This window comes from Salvelinus sp. IW2-2015, linkage group LG1 (genome assembly GCF_002910315.2).
Source record: "Salvelinus sp. IW2-2015 linkage group LG1, ASM291031v2, whole genome shotgun sequence".
NCBI classification, from domain to species: domain Eukaryota; kingdom Metazoa; phylum Chordata; class Actinopteri; order Salmoniformes; family Salmonidae; genus Salvelinus; species Salvelinus sp. IW2-2015.
Window position 1 is genome coordinate 36357823 of NC_036838.1, and position 18957 is coordinate 36376779.

The following is an 18957-nucleotide window of genomic DNA, read 5'->3' on the forward strand; positions in this document are numbered from 1 at the left end:
CTTGTCATGGCTCACATCAACATCATCATCCCGGAAACCCTAGACCCTCTCCAATTTCGCATACCGCCCCAACAGATCCACAGAGGACACAATCTCAAGCGCACCCCACACTGCCCTTTCCACTGGACAAAAGGAACACCTATGTGAGAATATTGGTCATTGACAACAGCTCAGCGTTCAACACCATTGTGCCCACAAAGCTCATCACTAAGCTAAGGACCCTAGGACTAAACACCTCCCTCTGCAACTGGATCCTTGGCCTCCTGAGGGGACGCCCCCAGGTGGTAAGGGTAGGCAACAACACATCTGCCACGCTGATCCTCAACACTGGGCCCCCTCAGCGGTGTGTGCTTAGTCCCCTCCTGTACTCCCTGTTCACCCAYRACTACGTAGCCAAGCACGACTCCAACACCATCATTAAGTTTGCTGACGACACAACATTGGTAGGCCTGATCACCGACAACGATGAGACAGCCTATAGGGAGGAGGTCAGAGAMCTGGCAGTTTGGTGCTAGGATAACAACCTCCCCCTCAACGTGAGCAAGACAAAGAAGCTGATCGTGGACTAGAGGAAAAGGAGGGCCGAACAGGCCCCCATCAACATCGACGGAGCTGTTCTGGAGCTGGTCGAGAGTTTCAAGTCCTTGGTATGCACATCACCAACAAACTATCATGGTCCAAACACACCAAGACAGTAGTGAAGAGGGCATGGGTCAGGAGAATGAAAATATTTGGCATGGGTCCCCAGATCCTCAAAATTACACAGCTGCACCAGCAAAAGCATCCTGACCGGTTGCGTCATCGCCTAGTATGGCAACTGCTCAGCATCCGACCGTAAGGYGCTAAAGAGGGTAGTGCGTACGGCCCAATACATCACTGGGGCCAAGCTTCCTGCCATCCAGGACCTACAGTACCTTGCAAAAGTATTCATCCCCCGTGGCATTTTTCCTATTTTGCAAACCTGTAATTTAACTGGATTTCTATTTGGATTTCATGTAATGGACATACACAAAATAGTCCAAATTGGTGAAGTGAAATTTAAAAAATAACTTATTTCAAAAAAATATAAAACCGGGCAGCACTGCGCCTGTCTCTTATACACATCTAGATGTGTATAAGAGACAGGATCTGTCACATGATCTCAGTATACAGTGGGGAGAACAAGTATTTGATACACTGCCGATTTTGCAGGTTTCCCTACTTACAAAGCATGTAGAGGTCTGTAATTTTTTATCATAGGTACACTTCAACTGTGAGAGACGGAATCTAAAACAAAATCCAGAAAATCACATTGTATGATTTTTAAGTAATTAATTTGCATTTTATTGCATGACATAAGTATTTGATACATCAGAAAAGCAGAACTTAATATTTGGTACAGAAACCTTTGTTCGCAATTACAGACATCATACGTTTCCTGTAGTTCTTGACCAGGTTTGCACACACTGCAGCAGGGATTTTGGCCCACTCCTCCATACAGACCTTCTCCAGATCCTTCAGGTTTCGGGGCTGTCGCTGGGCAATACGGACTTTCAGCTCCCTCCAAAGATTTTCTATTGGGTTCAGGTCTGGAGACTGGCTAGGCCACTCCAGGACCTTATGGCATTGAAGCCATAATGTATTATTCCAGCCCAGGTGCAATTTAGATTTGGGCCACTAGATAGCAGCAGTGTATGTGCTAAGTTTTAGATTGATCCAATTAACCATTGCATTTCTGTGAAAAATGTACTATCAAGACTGCCCGAATGTGCCTAATTTGTTYATTAATAACTTTTCATGTTCAAAATTGTGCACTCTCCTCAAACAATAGCATGGTATTATTTCACTGTAATAGCTACTGTAAATTGGACAGTGCAGTTAACAAGAATGTAAGCTTTCTGYCAATATCAGATATGTCTATGTCCTGGGAAGTTTTCTTGTTACTTACAACCTCATGCTAATTGCATTAGCCTACGCTAGCTCAACCGTCCCGTGGACGTGACACCGATCCCGAATAAGTTTAAATCCAGACTTGGGCCACACACCCACTGCACTGAATTGCAAGCTAGTTCTTTTTTTATTTTTTATTTCACCTTTATTTAACCAGGTAGGCCAGTTGAGAACAAGTTCTCATTTACAACTGCGACCTGGCCRAGATAAAGCAAAGCAGTGCGACACAAACAACAACACAGAGTTACACATGGGATAAACAAACGTACAGTCAATAACACAATATAAATATCTCTATACAGTGTGTGCAAATTAAGTAAGGAGGTAAGGCAATAAATAGGCCAATAGTGGCGAAGTAATTACAATTTAGCAATTTACACTGGAGTGATATATGTGCAGATGAGGATGTGCAAATAGAAATACTGGTGTGCAAAAGAGAAAAAAAAATATATATATATGGGGATGAGGTAGGTAGTTGGTTGAATGGGCTATTTACAGATGTGCTGTGTACAGCTGAAGCGATTGGTAAGCTGCTCTGACAGCTGACGCTTAAAGTTAGTGAGGGAGCTATAAGTCTCCAACTTCAGTGATTTTTGCAATTCGTTCCAGTCATTGGCAGCAGAGAACTGGAAGGAAAGGCGGCCAAAGCAGGTTTGGTTTTGGGATGACCAGTGAAAAAACCTGCTGGAGCGCATGATACGGGTGGGTGTGCTATGGTGACCAGTGAGCTGAGATAAGGCGGAGATTTACCTAGCAAAGACTTATAGATGACCTGGAGCCAGCGGGTTTGGCGACGAATATGTTGCGAGGGCCAACCAACGAGAGCGTACAGGTCGCAATGGCGGGTAGTGTATGGGGCTGGTGACAAAACGGATAGCACTGGGATAGACTACATCCAATTTGCTGAGTAGAGTGTTGGAGGCTATTTTTGAAATGACATCGCCGAAGTGAAGGATCGGTAGTATAGTCAGTTTTACGAGGGTATGTTTGGCAGCATGAGTGAAGGAGGCTTTTGTTGCGAAATAGGAACCCGATTCTAGATTTAACTTTGGATTGGAGATGCTTAATATGAGTCTGTAAGGAGAGTTTACAGTCTAACCAGACACCTAGGTATTTGTAGTTGTCCACGTATTCTAAGTCAGAGCCGTCCAGAGTAGTGATGCTGAACGGGCGAGCAGGTGCGGGCAGTGATCGGTTGAATAGCATGCATTTAGTTTTACTTGCGTTTAAGAGCAGTTGGAGGCCACAGAAGGAGAGTTGTATGGCATTGAAGCTCGTCTGGAGGTTAGTTAACACAGTGTCCAAAGAGGGCCAGAAGTTAACAGAATGGTGTCCTGCGTTAGAGGTATCAGAGAATCACCAGCAGCAAGAGCAACATCATTGATGTATACAGAGAAGAGAGTCGGATTTTGACAAAAGCCTTGGCCAGGTCGACAGTACTGCCTTTTATCGATGGCGGTTATGGTATCGTTTAGGAACTTGAGCGTGGCTGAGGTGCACCAGATTGCATAGCGGAGAAGGTACRGTGGGATTCAAAATGGTCGGTGATCTGTTTGTTCACTTGGCTTTCGAAGACTTTAGAAAGGCAGGGCAGGATGGGTATAGGTCTGTAACAGTTTGGGTCTAAGGTGTCTCCCCCTTTGAAGAGGRGGATGACCGCGGCCGCTTTCCAATTTTTAGGAATCTCAGATGATACGAAAGAGAGKTTGAACAGACTAGTAATAGGGGTTCAAACAACGGTGGCGGATACTTTTAGGAAGAGAGGGTCTAGATTGTCTAGCCCAGCTGATTTGTAGGGATCCAGATTTTGCAGCTCTTTCAGAACATCAGCTGTCTGGATTTGGGTGAATGAGAAGCGGGGTGGGGGGCTTGCCCCCCTGCTTGTCCTTGCTTTGCAATGCTTGTAGTTAGCCACTGATTCCTTTCAAACCACTCATTGTTGAATTTGCGATTTCCAACTTGTTGTGTAATGTTTATGGCCGATGAGCACCAATACGTTTTATCTATAATTTCTCTTCACAATTTCTCTTCATATGACAYACACGTTTTCAGTTCTGCCCATAAATTGTCTATAGGATTGAGGTAAGGGCTTCTATGGCCACTCCAATACCTTGACTTTGTTGTCCTTAAGCCATTTTGCCACAACTTTAGAAGCATGCTTGGGGTCATTGTCCAYTTGGAAAACCCATTTGCGACCAAGCTTTAACTTCCTGACTGATATCTTGAGATGTTGCTTCAATATATCCACATCATTTTCCTCCTCATGATGCCATCTATTTTGTGAAGTGCCCCAGTCCCTCCTGCAGCAAAGAACCCCCACAACATGATGCTTCCCCCCCGTGCTTCACGGTTAGGATGGTGTTCTTCGGCTTGCAAGCCTCCCCCTTTTTCCTCCAAACAATACTATGGTCATTATGGCCAAACAGTTCTATTTTTGTTTCAGACAGAGGACATTTCTCCAAAAGTATGATCTTTGTCCACATGTGCAGTTCCAAACTGTAGTTGGCTTTTTTAATGGTGGTTTGAGCAGTGGCTTCTTCCTTGCTGAATGGCCTTTCAAGTTATGTCGATATAGGACTCGTTTTACTGTGGATATAGATACTTTTGTACCTGTTTCCTCCAGCATCTTCACAAGGTCCTTTGCTGTTGTTCTGGATTGATGTGCACATTTCGAACCAAAGTACGTTCATCTCTAGGAGACAGAATGCTTCTCCTTCCTGACGCGTATGACGGCAGCGTGGTCCCATGGTGTTTTATACTTGCGTACTATTGTTTGTACAGCTGAACGTGGTACCTTCAGTTGTTTGGAAATTGCTCCCAAGGATGAACCAGACTTGTGGAGGTCTACATTTTTTTCTGAGGTCTTGGCTGATTTCTTTTGTTTTTTCCCATGATGTCAAGCAAAGAGGTGCTGAGTTTGAAGGTAGGCCTTGAAATACATCAACAGGTACACCTCCAATTGACTCAAATTATGTCAATTAGCCTATCAGAAGCTTCTAATGCATGACATCATTTTATGGAATTTTCCAAGCTGTTTAAAGGCACAGTCAACTTAGTGTAGTTAAACGTCTGACCCACTGGAATTGTGATACAGTGAATTACAAGGGAATTAATCTGTCTGTAAACAAATGTTTACAAACCTTTCTGTTTTTCTAAAACCCTGTTTCACTTTGTCTTTATGGGGTTTTGTGTGTATGTGCTGAGGATTTTTTGTTATTTAATCAGTTTTAGAATAAGGCTGTCACGTAACAAAATGTGGAAAAAGGTGAGGGTCTAAATACTCTCCGAATGCACTGTTATACATTTGGTATTGGTATTTTATTAGGATCCCCATTAGCTGTTACAAAAACAGCAGCTACTCTTCCTGGGGTCCACACAAAACATGAAACAATAATACAGAATGACATAATATACAGAACATCATTAGACAAGAACAGCTCAAGGACAGAACTACATACATTTTTAAAAAGGCACACGTGGCCTACATATCAATGTATACACACACTATCTAGGTCAAATAGGGGAGAGGTGTTGAGCCGCAAGATGTTGCTTTATCTGTTTTGAAACAAGTTTGCTGTTTATTTGAGCAATATGAGATGGAAGGATGTTCCATGCAATAAGGACTCTATATAATACTGTACGTTTTCTTGAATTTGTTCTGAATTTGGGGACTATGAAAAGACCCCTGGTGGCATGTCTGGTGGGATAAGTGTGTGTGTGTCAGAGCTGTGTGTAAGTTGACTATGCAAACAATTTGGTATTTTCAACACATTAATGTTTCTTATAAAAAGAAGAAGTGGTGCAGTCAGTCTCTCGTCAACTGTTAGCCAAGAGACTGGCATGCATAATATTTATATCAGCCCTCTGATTACAATTAAGAGCTAAATGTGCCGATCTGTTTCTGGGCCAGCCGCAGCTTAACTAGGTCTTTCCTTGCCGCACCTGGACCACACGACTGGACAATATATCAAGATTAGATTAACACATACGACAGCCTGCAGACACCTTGCTTTTTGTTGGTTGGTGTCAAAAAAATGTAGACAGATTTTGATAGATATAAAAGTAAAACTAGGCCCTCAAAATAAGACCTTATGAAATACGTATGATATTGTCTTCAATAATATATATTATTATTATTATTATTATAACTTTAACATATTTATTGATAAGTCCATGGCACAGAATATTTCTGGTAACTCTGCAATTCACTCGAAAGGCAAGGCACTCTTTGGAAATATCTGAAAAAGGTTTAACACTAAGCAGTGTGTTAATTTAACACTGGTTCCAGTGTGTATATGGTCCCACTCTTTCAGTGTTGATATAACACTGGATAATTTGCTGTGAGATGTGTGCCTCACGAATTTCTGACACCATGTAATATAAAGTAAATGTCCAGTCAGAGGTGTATCTTTTTAGGTGAGTAGTTTTTAATGAACGTCTCTCAAGAATGTCCTGAAGATAAAGTAGTACATAATGCCATACGTGGGTTATGACATGCAGTTACAATGCCTAATACCACAAAGACTACTTCTGTGACTGACCAGTATTTTTCGTCCTATTCAATTTTTTGTTAAAACAAAAATATATGCCACATCCTACACACTGGTTGAATCAACGCTGTTTTTGCATCATTTCAAAAGTATGTTGAACCAATGTGGAATAGGGCTCCCGAGTGGTTTATTGGTCTAAGGCACTGCATCTCAGTGCTAGAGGTGTCACTACAGACCCTGGTTCAATTCCAGGCTGTGTCACAACTGGCTGTGATTGGGAGTCCCATAGGGCGGTGCACAATTGGCCCAGCGTCATTAGAATTTGTTCTTAACTGACTTGCCTAGTTAAAATGGCAATGAATTTATGTTTGTGCCCAGTGGGATGCCCTACTGGCCGCCCGTCTTTGCGTGTGGTGGCTCCTTTAAGAGATTAGGGCCGTGTGAATAAAYTTGAGCCGTGCTACGCTGACGTAAGGGGAGTTGAAGAGTTTCGTGTAGCCTCAGAGAAGGGCACAGGAGAGGAAAATAACGGAGAGGAAAATAACGGAAAGAATAATAACGGAGAGGATAGGGAACTGGACCGAGGACTGTTATCTTTTTTTAATTCGGCCGATGATTTTACAGGAAATGTAATGCGCATTTTGGTCAATTCCTACTAAACTGGACATCCGGTACAGATTTATTTGCTGTTGCACATTTAACGTTACCTGTGTTCCATTTATTTTTTATACAAACTCAAATTTAGCATAATAGATTGTTAACTATACCACAAATTAGAATGTTCTTTTAGAGTGAAGTTCAAAATGCTTCATATAACTAACTATTCTAGATATGCAATGCAAAAACTTCTTATTCGGTCAATGTGCCAATATTATTATAGGGTAGCAATTCCTCGAAAGAAATAAGCCTACTGTGGAATAATTCGCCTATTTTTGCTTCATAATTGAAAATAAAATCGAGAAAGGAATCAGAAAAATTGCCATTTCGTCTCAGAGCTGGGGGGAGAAAGGGAACGTGAGGCTGCTGCTGAACATTGGACGGGGAGGGGACACCACTGCATCTCTCTCTYTCTGTCTGTTTCCGTGGAGAGCAGGGGGGGGGGGGATTGAACCGCAAGAAACACATCATGCAACATAATGGTAACGGAGAAGAGAGGCAGTCAGCCAACCAATCCGAGCCTCAGCTCCAGGGGACGCCGAGTGGAAGCATTCCACACATCCCAGGCAGGGACACCCTTAGCGACCCCACACTCTTCCAGCTGCCTGCCCAGTCAAAACTGGAGTTCAAACGCAACGCAGTCACAGAGGACTACAAAATAACAACTCAAGTACTAGGACTGGGTATCAACGGGAAAGTGCTGGAATGCTACTGCAAGAAGACAGGGGAGAAGTGTGCCCTCAAGGTAGTGTGTGTGTGTGTGTGTGTGTGTGTGTGCGTGCGTGCGTGATCCATTTCACTTGCTTTGTTAATGTAAACATATGTTTCACATGCCAATAAAGCACCTTGAATTTAATTGGAGCAAGAGAGCGAGAGAGACCATCAGTCACCAGACCCAAGTGGCACCAAGTATTTGAGGTCTTGCTTGCTTTCTTTTCTTATCCTCTGATGTAAATGAAAGGAAACTTGAGGATGTATTTACAATGGTGACGATAAGAGGGAGAATAGTCATCAATTATTCACTACTCCTCCATCTTAGACAGTCGCTTCCTAGACAGATCTCTCATCCTTCTTTGCGGTTTGATACCAGGGGTGACAGGTAGCCTAGCGGTTAAGAGCGTTGGAATAGTAACCAAAAGGTTGCTGGTTCAAATAATCTGCCGTTCTGCCCATGAGCAAAGCAGTTAACCAACCCCCCTACAACAGCTGCTCCCTGGGCACCGATGACATGGATGTTGATTAAGGCAGCAACTCGCACCTCGCTGGGTTGGGTTAATAGTGCAAGACACATTTTGATATTCAGTTTTGCAGCTGACTTTCTCCAATGGGATCACTCCTTTATTTGGAATCACTTAATTTGTCTGATGTGGGGTGGGATGTTGTATGAAGGAGGACATATATCCACATTATAATGCTAAAAACTGATTGACATATCTTGGCATGGTTACAGTATACAGCATGCATCTGGTGTGCAGAGGTTACAGAGGTTGTCAGTTACTGTCACATTCTGTCCCACTTCTTCCCTCTGCAACATTTACTGTATCAACAAACAAGAGGATATATGTACAGAGTCAGAGAGAGAGTGTGTTTCTTTGACTGGTGCCTGTTCCTCTTTTAAAGAGGTCCACTTAAGCACTAATAACACCAATAGATAACTGTCTCTCTATGAGCCGGGTTTGGAGAGGAGCCACCAGCGGCAACAGTGCAGCTCTTTAAGCTAACTCGACTACTCCCGCCCAGACAGACAGTGGATGAGTCTGGGGAGAGACAGTGATGTACTGTGTGGGACCGTGTCTTACGCAGAGGGTAGGTTGTTAGTGCCAGTAGTCATTGTCATGTTGTATGGACAATGACATGCTCTGTCTGGACTGATTCTATGTTCCATCTAGAGAGGATCTACTCTGGTGTGCAGGCTTTTGTTCCAGCTCTCACATACCTGATTCAACTCAAATCTGGTGTGTGTTTGTGCTGGGCTGGAACAAAAGCCTGCACAGAATGCGACCCACCTGGACCAGATGTTCCCCATCCCTTTTCTTAAGTTATGCCTTGGCATGTGCTCTAAGCTCTATCTATCCTTTCTGGACATAGGGGGATCTGTGGTCACCCACTGGTTAAATCAACGTTGTTTCCACGTCATTTTAATGAAATGACGTTGAACCAACGTGGAATAAACATTGAATTGACATCTGTGCCCAGTGGGGAATGTTTTTCTTCTGTTCTTTGAAGATCAACCACTGGAATAGTGAGCAACTTGGAAAGAGTGCTAGGTCAACAGGTTATGCAAATTCAAAACCTGAATAATGGGTCACCAGAAGTATTCTTGAAAAAACAATAACAGAAAGCCTATGGATATGTTTTCAATGGAACAGTCTCAACCTACAAAATAGTTCCCTATTCTTTTTGTCCAGGTAGACTAAAGATAGATAAATGAAATGTGTTGAGTATGATCAGTTGTACTGGCACAAGTGTATACATTCTTTTGTAACTGTGCTCTTCAAGTATTTGTGGACAATGTTGAGGCTGAGTATTAGGTTACTCCTCTATAAACAGTTTAATCTCAACCTGCCCTCTCCTCCCTGTCCCACCATGCACTGCATCCTGTCACAGACAGAAGATAAGCTAGTTTATCTGGCTGTGTCTGGGGATCCCTCCCACCCTTACATCCAATCACATTGCAAGGTTGTTATTACTGGTACACTTTGAAGGTAGATTTTGAATGCACTAATAAAAGGCAGCATTCATTTTAAAAGCTCTAGAGGGAATCGTCCTGACAAGCAAATTAATATGAATGAAGGGTCCAGGTTTGATTTGTAATGATAGATTCACTTACGTGAGAATATGAAGAGACTGTGTGTGTGGGTGTGAGAGAGAGAGAAAGTACGAAAGAGAGGTGAGAGAGAGATGTGGGGCTAAGATTCAGGGATTTTAACCTGATTAAGGCTGTTATTATACCCTTGATCAATTCCTCCAAGACCTGTGAGTGGTTCTAGACAACATGGACACATGCACTCAAAAACACACTCACACAGGATATACAGTACCAGTCAAAAGTTTGTACACACCTACTTATTCCAGGGTTTTTCTTTATTTTTACTATTTTCTACATTGTAGAATAATAGTGAAGATATCAAAATTATGAAATTACACATATGGAATCATGTAGTAACCAAAAAAGTGTTAAGCAAATATACTGTATATATATATTTTTAGATTCTTCAAAGTAGCCACCCTTTGCCTTGACAACAGCTTTGCACACTCTTGGYATTCTCTCAACCAGCTTCATGAACAATGCTTTTCCAACAGTCTTGAATGAGTTTCCACATATGCTGAGAACTTGTTGGCTGCTTTTCCTTCACACTGCAGTCCAACTCATCCCAAACCATCTCAATTGGGTTGAGGTCGGGGGATTGTGGAGGCCAGGTCATCTAATGCAGCACTCCATCACTCTCCTTCTTGGTCAACTAGCCCTTACACAGCCTGGGAGGTGTGTTGGGTCATTGTCCTGTTGAAAATCAAATGATAGTCCCAGTAAGCGCAAACCAGATGGGATGGTGTATCGCTGCAGAATGCTGTGGTAGCCATGCTGGTTAAGTGTGCCTTGAATTCTGAATAAATCACTGACAGTGTCACCAGCAAAGCACCCCCACACCATCACACCTCCTCCTCCATGCTTCACGGTGGGAACCACACGTGGAGATCATCCGTTCACCTACTCTGTGTCTCACAAAGACACGGCTGTTGGAACCAAAAATCTCAAATTTGGACTCATCAGACCAAAGGACAGATTTCCACCGGTCCAATGTCCATTGCTCGTGTTTCTTGGCCCAAGCAAGTCTCATCTTCTTATTGCTGTCCTTTAGTAGTGGTTTCTTTGCAGCAATTCGACCATGAAGGCCTGATTCACGCAGTCTCATCTGAACAATTGATGTTGAGATGTGTCTGTAACTTGAACTCTGAAGCATTTATTTGGGATGCAATCTGAGGCTGGTAACTCTAATGACCTTATCCTCTGCAGCAGAGGTAACTCTGGGTCTTCCTTTCCTCTGGCGGTCCTCATGAGAGCCAGTTTCATCATAGCGCTTGATGGATTTTGTGACTGCACTTGAAGAAACTTGTTAACTTCTTAAAAAGTKCTTGAAATGTTCCGTATTGACTGGCCTTCATGTCTTAAGGTAATGTCACAGCACAACTGATTGGCTCAAACACATTAAGAAGGAAAGAAATTCCAGAAACTAACTTTTAACACAGCACACCTGTTAATTGAAATGCATTCCAGGTGACCACCTCATGAAGCTAGTTGAGAGAATGCCAAGAGTGTGCAAAGCTGTCATCAAGGCAAAGGGTGGTTACTTTAACACTTTTTTGGTTACTACATGATTCCATGTGTTATTTCATAGTTTTGACGTCTTCACTATTATTCTATAATGTAGAAAATAGATAAAAAATTAAGAAAAACCCTGGAATGAGTAGGTGTGTCCAAAATTTTGACTGTTACTGTACATGTTGCATAGATGCATACGTTCCACTACAGATGCATGCTGCATCCATCATTATACCTAGTCATAGTAAATGTGCTTCCTAAACATGCCTGTTGTTCTCTCTCTTCGTCTCTGTTTCTATACCCACCCTTCTTCTCTGTGGGGGCAGATTCTGTATGATAGTCCTAAGGCGCGGCGGGAGGTAGAGCTGCATTGGAGAGTGTCGGGGGGCCCATACATCGTTCACATCCTTAGCCTTTATGAGAACATGCACCAGGGGAAGAAATGCCTGCTTATCATCATGGAGTGGTGAGGACCATAGAGACTACATAGACCAGAATGCATTTGTGTAATGAATGCTCTTAGCTTTTCTAGCGTGTCAGACTTTAAAACCGTAACTAATGAGTAGGGCCAGGATTTTTTCCTGGTTAGGTCACGTGGTCAGGAAAAACTCCTGGCCAAATGAAAGTTTACATAAACATCAAATATGTCCCAGTTCTCTTTCTTGGTCATTATGCTTAGAATTTGTTGATTGGGCTCAGTAATTGCCCAGTAATTACTAAGGGACAATGCTGGCCTTGATGGCTTTGTTCTCTTGTTGAGAAGCTCTGATCTGTGTCTCTTGTTGTTGTTCCTGGCTCAGTATGGAAGGAGGGGAGCTGTTCAGTCACATTCAGGCCAGAGGGGACCAGGCGTTCACAGAGAGAGGTGAGTTATGATGGGGAACTGTGTTGTATTATTTACAGTGCTCAATTATTTACAGTGACCCTATAGCTGTGCGCATTTTGTTAATCAGATTCATATGTCATGGCTTTTAATCAGAGGCTGCGGAGATCATGAGGGACATAGGCACGGCCATTGAGTACCTCCACCACATGGACATAGCTCACAGAGATGTCAAGGTGGGACTCTACTCTTAGACACACATCATTTACATCATTTAATTTTTCACCTGACACTCGCTGACAGGCATGTATTTACCGCTGGTGGTTTTAGTGATGTACTTATTGCATTCTTTTTTACACCTCCCTCCACACACACACAAACACGCAATAGCCTGAAAATCTGCTSTACACCACCAAGGAGACCAATGGCGTGCTGAAACTAACTGACTTTGGCTTTGCCAAGGAGACCACCCTCCACAACTCCCTCCAGACACCCTGTTACACCCCCTACTATGTTGGTGAGTTTTGGGTCTGTTACACCCCCTACTATGTTGGTGAGTTTGGTCTTTACACCCCTACTATGTTTGTGAGTGTGGTTGTACCACCCCCACTATGTGGTGAGTTTGGGTCTGTTACACCCCCTACTATGTTGGTGAGTTTTGGGTCTGTACACCCCCTACTATGTTGGTGAGTTTTGGGTGTTACACCCCTACTATGGTGGTGAGTTGGTCTGTTACACCCCTACTATGTTGTGAGTTTTGGTCGTTACACCCCTACTATGTTGGTGAGTGGGGTGTTACACCCCTACTAGTTTGTGAGTTGGGTCTGTTACACCCCTACTATTTGGTAGTTTGGGTCTGTTACACCCCCTACTATGTTGGTGAGTGTTGGTGTGTTACACCACCTACTATGTTGGTGAGTTTTGGGTCTTGACACCCCCTACTATGTTGGTGAGTTTTGAGGGGTCGTTACACCCCACAGATGTTGGTGTGTTGGGTGTGTTACACCCCCTACTATGTTGGTGAGTTTTGGGTCTGTTACACCCCCTACTATGTTGGTGAGTGTTGGGTCTGTTACACCAGTAGTGGTGTAGTATACTATCTGGATGTGAATGGTGTGTAGGCTATAAAGTATTGTGGTTGACTTTTACCCATCATATTGTCCCTGTCTGTCTGCCTGGTTGTCTCTTGGTGTCTTGGTCTCTGTCTCAATGTCTGTCTATCAGCCCCCGAGGTGCTTGGTCCAGAGAAGTATGACAAGTCGTGTGACATGTGGTCTCTGGGCGTGATCATGTACATCCTGTGAGTACCTAGTGTGTCTGTGTGCTATAAGTGTGTCAGTGAGTGTGTGAGAATCAAGTCACAGGCCTCTCATTCACTCTCACTCCCCCTAATGTTCACCCCTGGTCCTCATTTACACCCTAATTTCTCTCTACGACCTCTCTTTTAACACTCTCAAATTCTCATGGTCCACTTGCTTTCTCCCTCCTTGTATATAGTATGAATGACTGTTCAATGAGTGTCCAGTTGGAGTGCATACAGTAGCTGTAGTTGCTCTATTCTCATGTTGAAGTGTGTGCTGTGTCCCCAGGCTGTGTGGGTTCCCTCCGTTCTACTCTAACACTGGCCAGGCGATCTCTCCAGGGATGAAGCAGAGGATCAGGATGGGCCAGTACAAGTTCCCCAACCCTGAGTGGGCGGAAGTGTCGGAGGAAGGTCAGACTAGAGACAGAATACTGTGGGTGGTCTATAATAGAGGTTGGCCGATTAATTAGGGCCGATTTCAAGTTTTCATAACAATCGGAAATCAATATTTCTGGACAACCATTTAGCCGTTTTTTTATTTTAATTTTTTTACACCTTTATTTAATCTTTATTTAACTAGGCAAGTCAGTTAAGAGCACATTCTTATTTTCAATGACGGCCTAGGAACGGTGGGTTAACTGCCTCGTTCAGGGGCAGAACGACAGATTTTTACCTTGTCAGCTCGGGGGATTCAATCTTGCAACCTTACAGTTAACTAGTCCAACGCKCTAACCACCTGATTACATTGCACTCTACGAGGAGCTTGCCTGTTATGCGAATGCAGAAGAAGCCAMGGTAAGTTGCTAGCTCGCATTAAACTTATCTTATAAAAAACAATCAATCAATCATAATCACTAGTTAACTACACATGGTTGGTGATATTACTAGTTTATCTAGAGTGTCCTGCGTTGCATATAATCGATGCGGTGCGTATCGTTGCTCCAATGTGTACCTAACCATAAACATCAATGCCTTTCTTAAAATCAATACACRGAAGTATATATTTTTAAACCTGCATATTTAGCTAAAAGAAATCCAGGTTTGCAGGCAATATTAACCAGGTGAAATTGTGTCAATTCTCTTGCGTTCATTGCACGCAGAGTCAGTGTATATGCAACAGTTTGGGCCGCCTAATTTGCCAGAATTTTACGTAATTATGACATAACATTGAAGGTTGTGCAATGTAACAGGAATATTTAGACTTATGGATGCCACCCGTTAGATAAAATACGGAACGGTTCCGTATTTCACTGAAAGAATAAACGTCTTGTTTTCGAGATGATAGTTTCCGGATTCGACCATATTAATGACCTAAGACTCGTATTTCTGTGTGTTATTATGTTATAACTAATTCTATGATTTGATAGAGSAGTCTGAGCGGTGGTAGGCAGCAGCAGGCTCGTAATCATTCATTCAAACAGCACTTTCCTGCGTTTTGCCAGAAGCTCTTCACTGTGCTTCAAGCCTATCAACTCCCGAGATTAGGCTGGTGTAACCGATGTGAAATGGCTAGCTAGTTAGCGGGGTGCGCGCTAATAGCSTTTCAAACGTCACTCGCTGAGACTTGGAATAGTTATTCCCCTTGCTCTGCATGGGTAAYGCTGCTTCGAGGGAGGCTGTTGTCGTTGTGTTCCTGGTTCAAGCCCAGGTAGGAGCGAGGAAAGGGATGGAAGCTATRCTGTTACACTGGCAATTCTAAAGTGCCTATAAGAACATCCAATAGTCAAAGGTTAATGAAATACACATGGTATAGAGAGAAATAGTCCTATAATTCCTATAAAAACTACAATCTAAAACTTCTTACCTGGGAATATTGAAGACTCATGTTAAAAGGAACCACCAGCTTTCATATGTTCTCATGTTCTGAGCAAGGAACTTAAACGTTAGCTTTCTTACATGGCACATATTGCACTTTTACTTTCTTCTCCAACACTTTGTTTTTGCATTATTTAAACCAAATTTAACATGTTTCATTATTTATTTGAGGCTAAATAGATTTTATTGATGTATTATATTAAGTTAAAATAAGTGTTCATTCAGTATTGTTGTAATTGTCATTATTACAAATCAAAAAATAAATAAATAAAATCGGCCGATTAATCGGTATCGGCCTTTTTTGGTCCTCTAATAATCCGTATCGGTGTTGAAAAATCATAATCGGTCGACCTCTAGTCTATAGTAGAGGGAGATGCTTCACTGCAAGACAAACTATGTTCTGCTAAGTTCCAAATATTTGACAGATTTTTCTACGGTTGTGATTTGTAGGTCCTTTGACAAGCATCTTGACTAGTTTACCTGATCATGTTTTATTTACTATGCTTGTTGACCTATGACCTTTACCTCTGTAGCCAAACAGCTGATCAACCAGCTGCTGAAGACAGACCCTAATGAGAGGATGACCATCGGGCAGTTCATGAACCACCCTTGGATCAATGTGAGTATTACTACGGCATGTCTGAGCGCTGTGGATAATATGACTCTCATTTACATTGTGTGTGTGTGTGTTGACATTACAGCAGTCGATGGTGATCCCTCCGACTCCTCTGCACACGTCCCGTGTTCTGACAGAGGACAGAGAACTGTGGGACGATGTCAAGGTGAGACTGGAGAGCTGTAAAACACAGACACTGTGGTAATAAGAAACACTGCATATCAAATGGGCCAATTTCATCTAACACTAAGAAGCCATTAGGGGGTGGTAAACACTCTATTTATAAGACCCACACTGCAACTATCTACAGCGCCTTCAGAAAGTATTCACACCCCTTGACTTTTTCCACATTKYGTKWWAMWSWRWWTWWAAWRKGKKWTATATTTCGATTTTGTGTCACTGGCATACACACAATACCTCCTAATGTCAAAGTGGATTTAATGTTTTTATACATTTTTACAAATTAATTTAAAATGAAAATCTGAAATGTCTTCGGTCAATAACTACTCAAGCCTTTGTTATGGCAAGCCTAAATATGTTCAGGAATAAACAAGTCACAAAACAAGTTGCATGGACTCACTCGGTGTGCAATAATAGTGTTTAACATGATTTTTGAATGACTCATCTCTGTACTCCACACATACAATTATCTGTAATGTCCCTCAGTCGAGCAGTAAATTTAAACACAGATTTAACCACAAAGACCAGAGTGGTTTTCCAATGTCTCGCAAATAAGGTCACCTATTGGTAGATGGGGGAAGAAAAAAAAAATGAATATCCCTTCAAGCATGGTGAATTTATTAATTAAACTTTGGATGGTGTATCAATACACCCAGTCACTACAAAGAGAGGCATCCTTCCTAACTCAGTTGCCAGAGAGTCAGGCAGAGTTTTATGGCTGTGATAGAAAACTTAGGATGGATCAACAACATTGTAGTTACTCCACAATACTAACCTAAATGACAGAGGGAAAAGAAGGMCTGTACAAATATTCCAAAACATGCATCCGGTTTGGAATAAGGTACGAAAATAAAACTGCAAGAAATGTGGTAAAGAAATTAACTTTATGTTCTGAATACAACGTTTTATGTTTGGAGAAAATCCAACATATCACTGACTACCACTCTTCATATTTTCAAGCATGAGGTTGACTGCATCATTGTATGGGTATGCTTGTCATCGGCAAATACTAAGGATGTTTTTTAGGATGAAAATAAATGAAAATGGAGCAAAGCACAGGCTAAATCCTAGAGGAAAACCTGGGTCAGTCTGCTGGGAGACAAATTCATCTTACAACAGGACAACCTAAAACACAAGGCCAAATATACACTGGAGTTGCTTACCAAGATGACATTGAATGTTCCTGAGTGGCCTATTTACAGTTGACTTAAATCGGCTTGAAAATGGCTGTCTAGCAATGATCAACAACCAACTTAACAGAGCTTGAAGAATTTTTAAAAGAATAATGTGCAAATATTGTACAATCCAGGTGTTCAAAGCTCTTAAAGCTGTAATCGTTGCCAAAGGTGATTCTAACATGTATTGACTCAGGGATGTGAATACTTATGTACAGTAAATTATATATTTCTGTATTTCAATTTCAATAAATTTGCAAAGATTTCTAAAAACATGTTTTCACTTAGTCATGTGGTATTGTGTGTAGAAGGGTGAAACAAAATATTTAATCAATTTTGAATTCAGGCTGTAACACAACAAAATGTGGAATAAGTCAAGGGGTATGCATAATTTCTGAAGGCACAGTATCTGTACTGTCTGCCTACAGGAAGAGATGACCAGTGCCCTGGCCACCATGCGTGTAGACTACGACCAGGTGAAGATCAAAGACCTGGACACGTCCAACAACCCGCTGCTCAATAAGAGACGCAATAGACCTGGTGCTGGGGCGACTGAGGGAGAGGGGGGAGGAGGGGGAGGTGGTGGGGGAGGAGGGGGTGAAGGAGTAGTCGGAGCAATGGTTTGTAACAGCCAGTGAGAGACTGAGGGAAGGGAGAGAGAGGGGATGTTATATTAAGGACATTATTTGGACCAATATTCACCAGGGCCCTGATCACGAGTTGTTTCGGGAATTAATCAGATCTTGTGGTCAGGAAAACTATTCTCGTTATTGGTCAAAATAAGTGTTTAATTGGACCACGCCAAGATTGAGATGGCAGCAATTTGCCCTCTGTTGGCAGTAATCAGAAAGATAAGGCTTTTATCTCTGTCCTTTACTTATTCTGTCACCAGCACATACGACTTTCCAGCTCAGTTAATCAGACTGATCTATAATATAATTGCTTTTGTTTTGTAGATGTCATGTTTATTTACTGCTATTATTTTCATTAAATAAATGTTTGTTTCTAAGGAAGTTTGTATTACTTTGTTGTTTGGGTCTGAATGTGTCATGTATGAAGATGTGGTCTCACATGGAGTACAGTACCGTCCCTTAGTACTTCCTCATGCACATTTCTGTATGTGTATGCATGACTGTTTAAGTGACTGATGCGTGTGAGAGAAAAAAAGTGTATTTTGTTGTTTATTTGAAATGACCAACTTTTCAAATACTTGTAGTCGAATATAGAGAATCAATTAAAAAGGTAACTATTTCCTTTGATATTCAAATATTTGAATGCAAGTAAAAAAATATATATATTTGATGAAGAACCAAAAACTAGAAGTTAGTTTAGTCTAAATATAATTAGCACATGGTTTGGAGGGCTTTCAGATAGGAATCTTAATAGCTTAGAATTAAATACTTAATGATGGAAATTGTGTATGAGTTTCAGGCCCCTGTATTAGGGAAAACTAGGCCCTCAAAATAAGGCCTTATGAAATACGTATGGTATTATCCTGATACCGGAGCTCCGAGGTATGCTTCGAAATCGCTAAGCAGCTAACTTCGAAGCAGTGTACCGATTCATGTATCAGAGGTACGTAAACAATGACGGCCGAAGCTTTGTTTGATCACATGCTTTTTCAAACCATGCATTGCAAAATCCCACT

General features: G+C 42.0%; 1 protein-coding gene across 1 annotated transcript; it reads left to right on the forward strand.

Moving 5' to 3' along the window:
* The first annotated feature begins 6892 nt into the window (after positions 1-6892).
* LOC111966545 (MAP kinase-activated protein kinase 2) lies at positions 6893-18322 on the forward strand. The gene is made up of 10 exons (XM_023991288.2): positions 6893-7821; positions 11724-11863; positions 12198-12262; positions 12377-12456; positions 12611-12737; positions 13445-13520; positions 13810-13934; positions 15872-15957; positions 16040-16120; positions 17738-18322. Exons 1-10 carry the CDS (start codon positions 7546-7548, stop codon positions 17945-17947), a joined length of 1266 nt encoding a protein of 421 aa, XP_023847056.1. The 5' UTR covers positions 6893-7545; the 3' UTR covers positions 17948-18322.
* Positions 18323-18957: the final 635 nt, after the last annotated feature.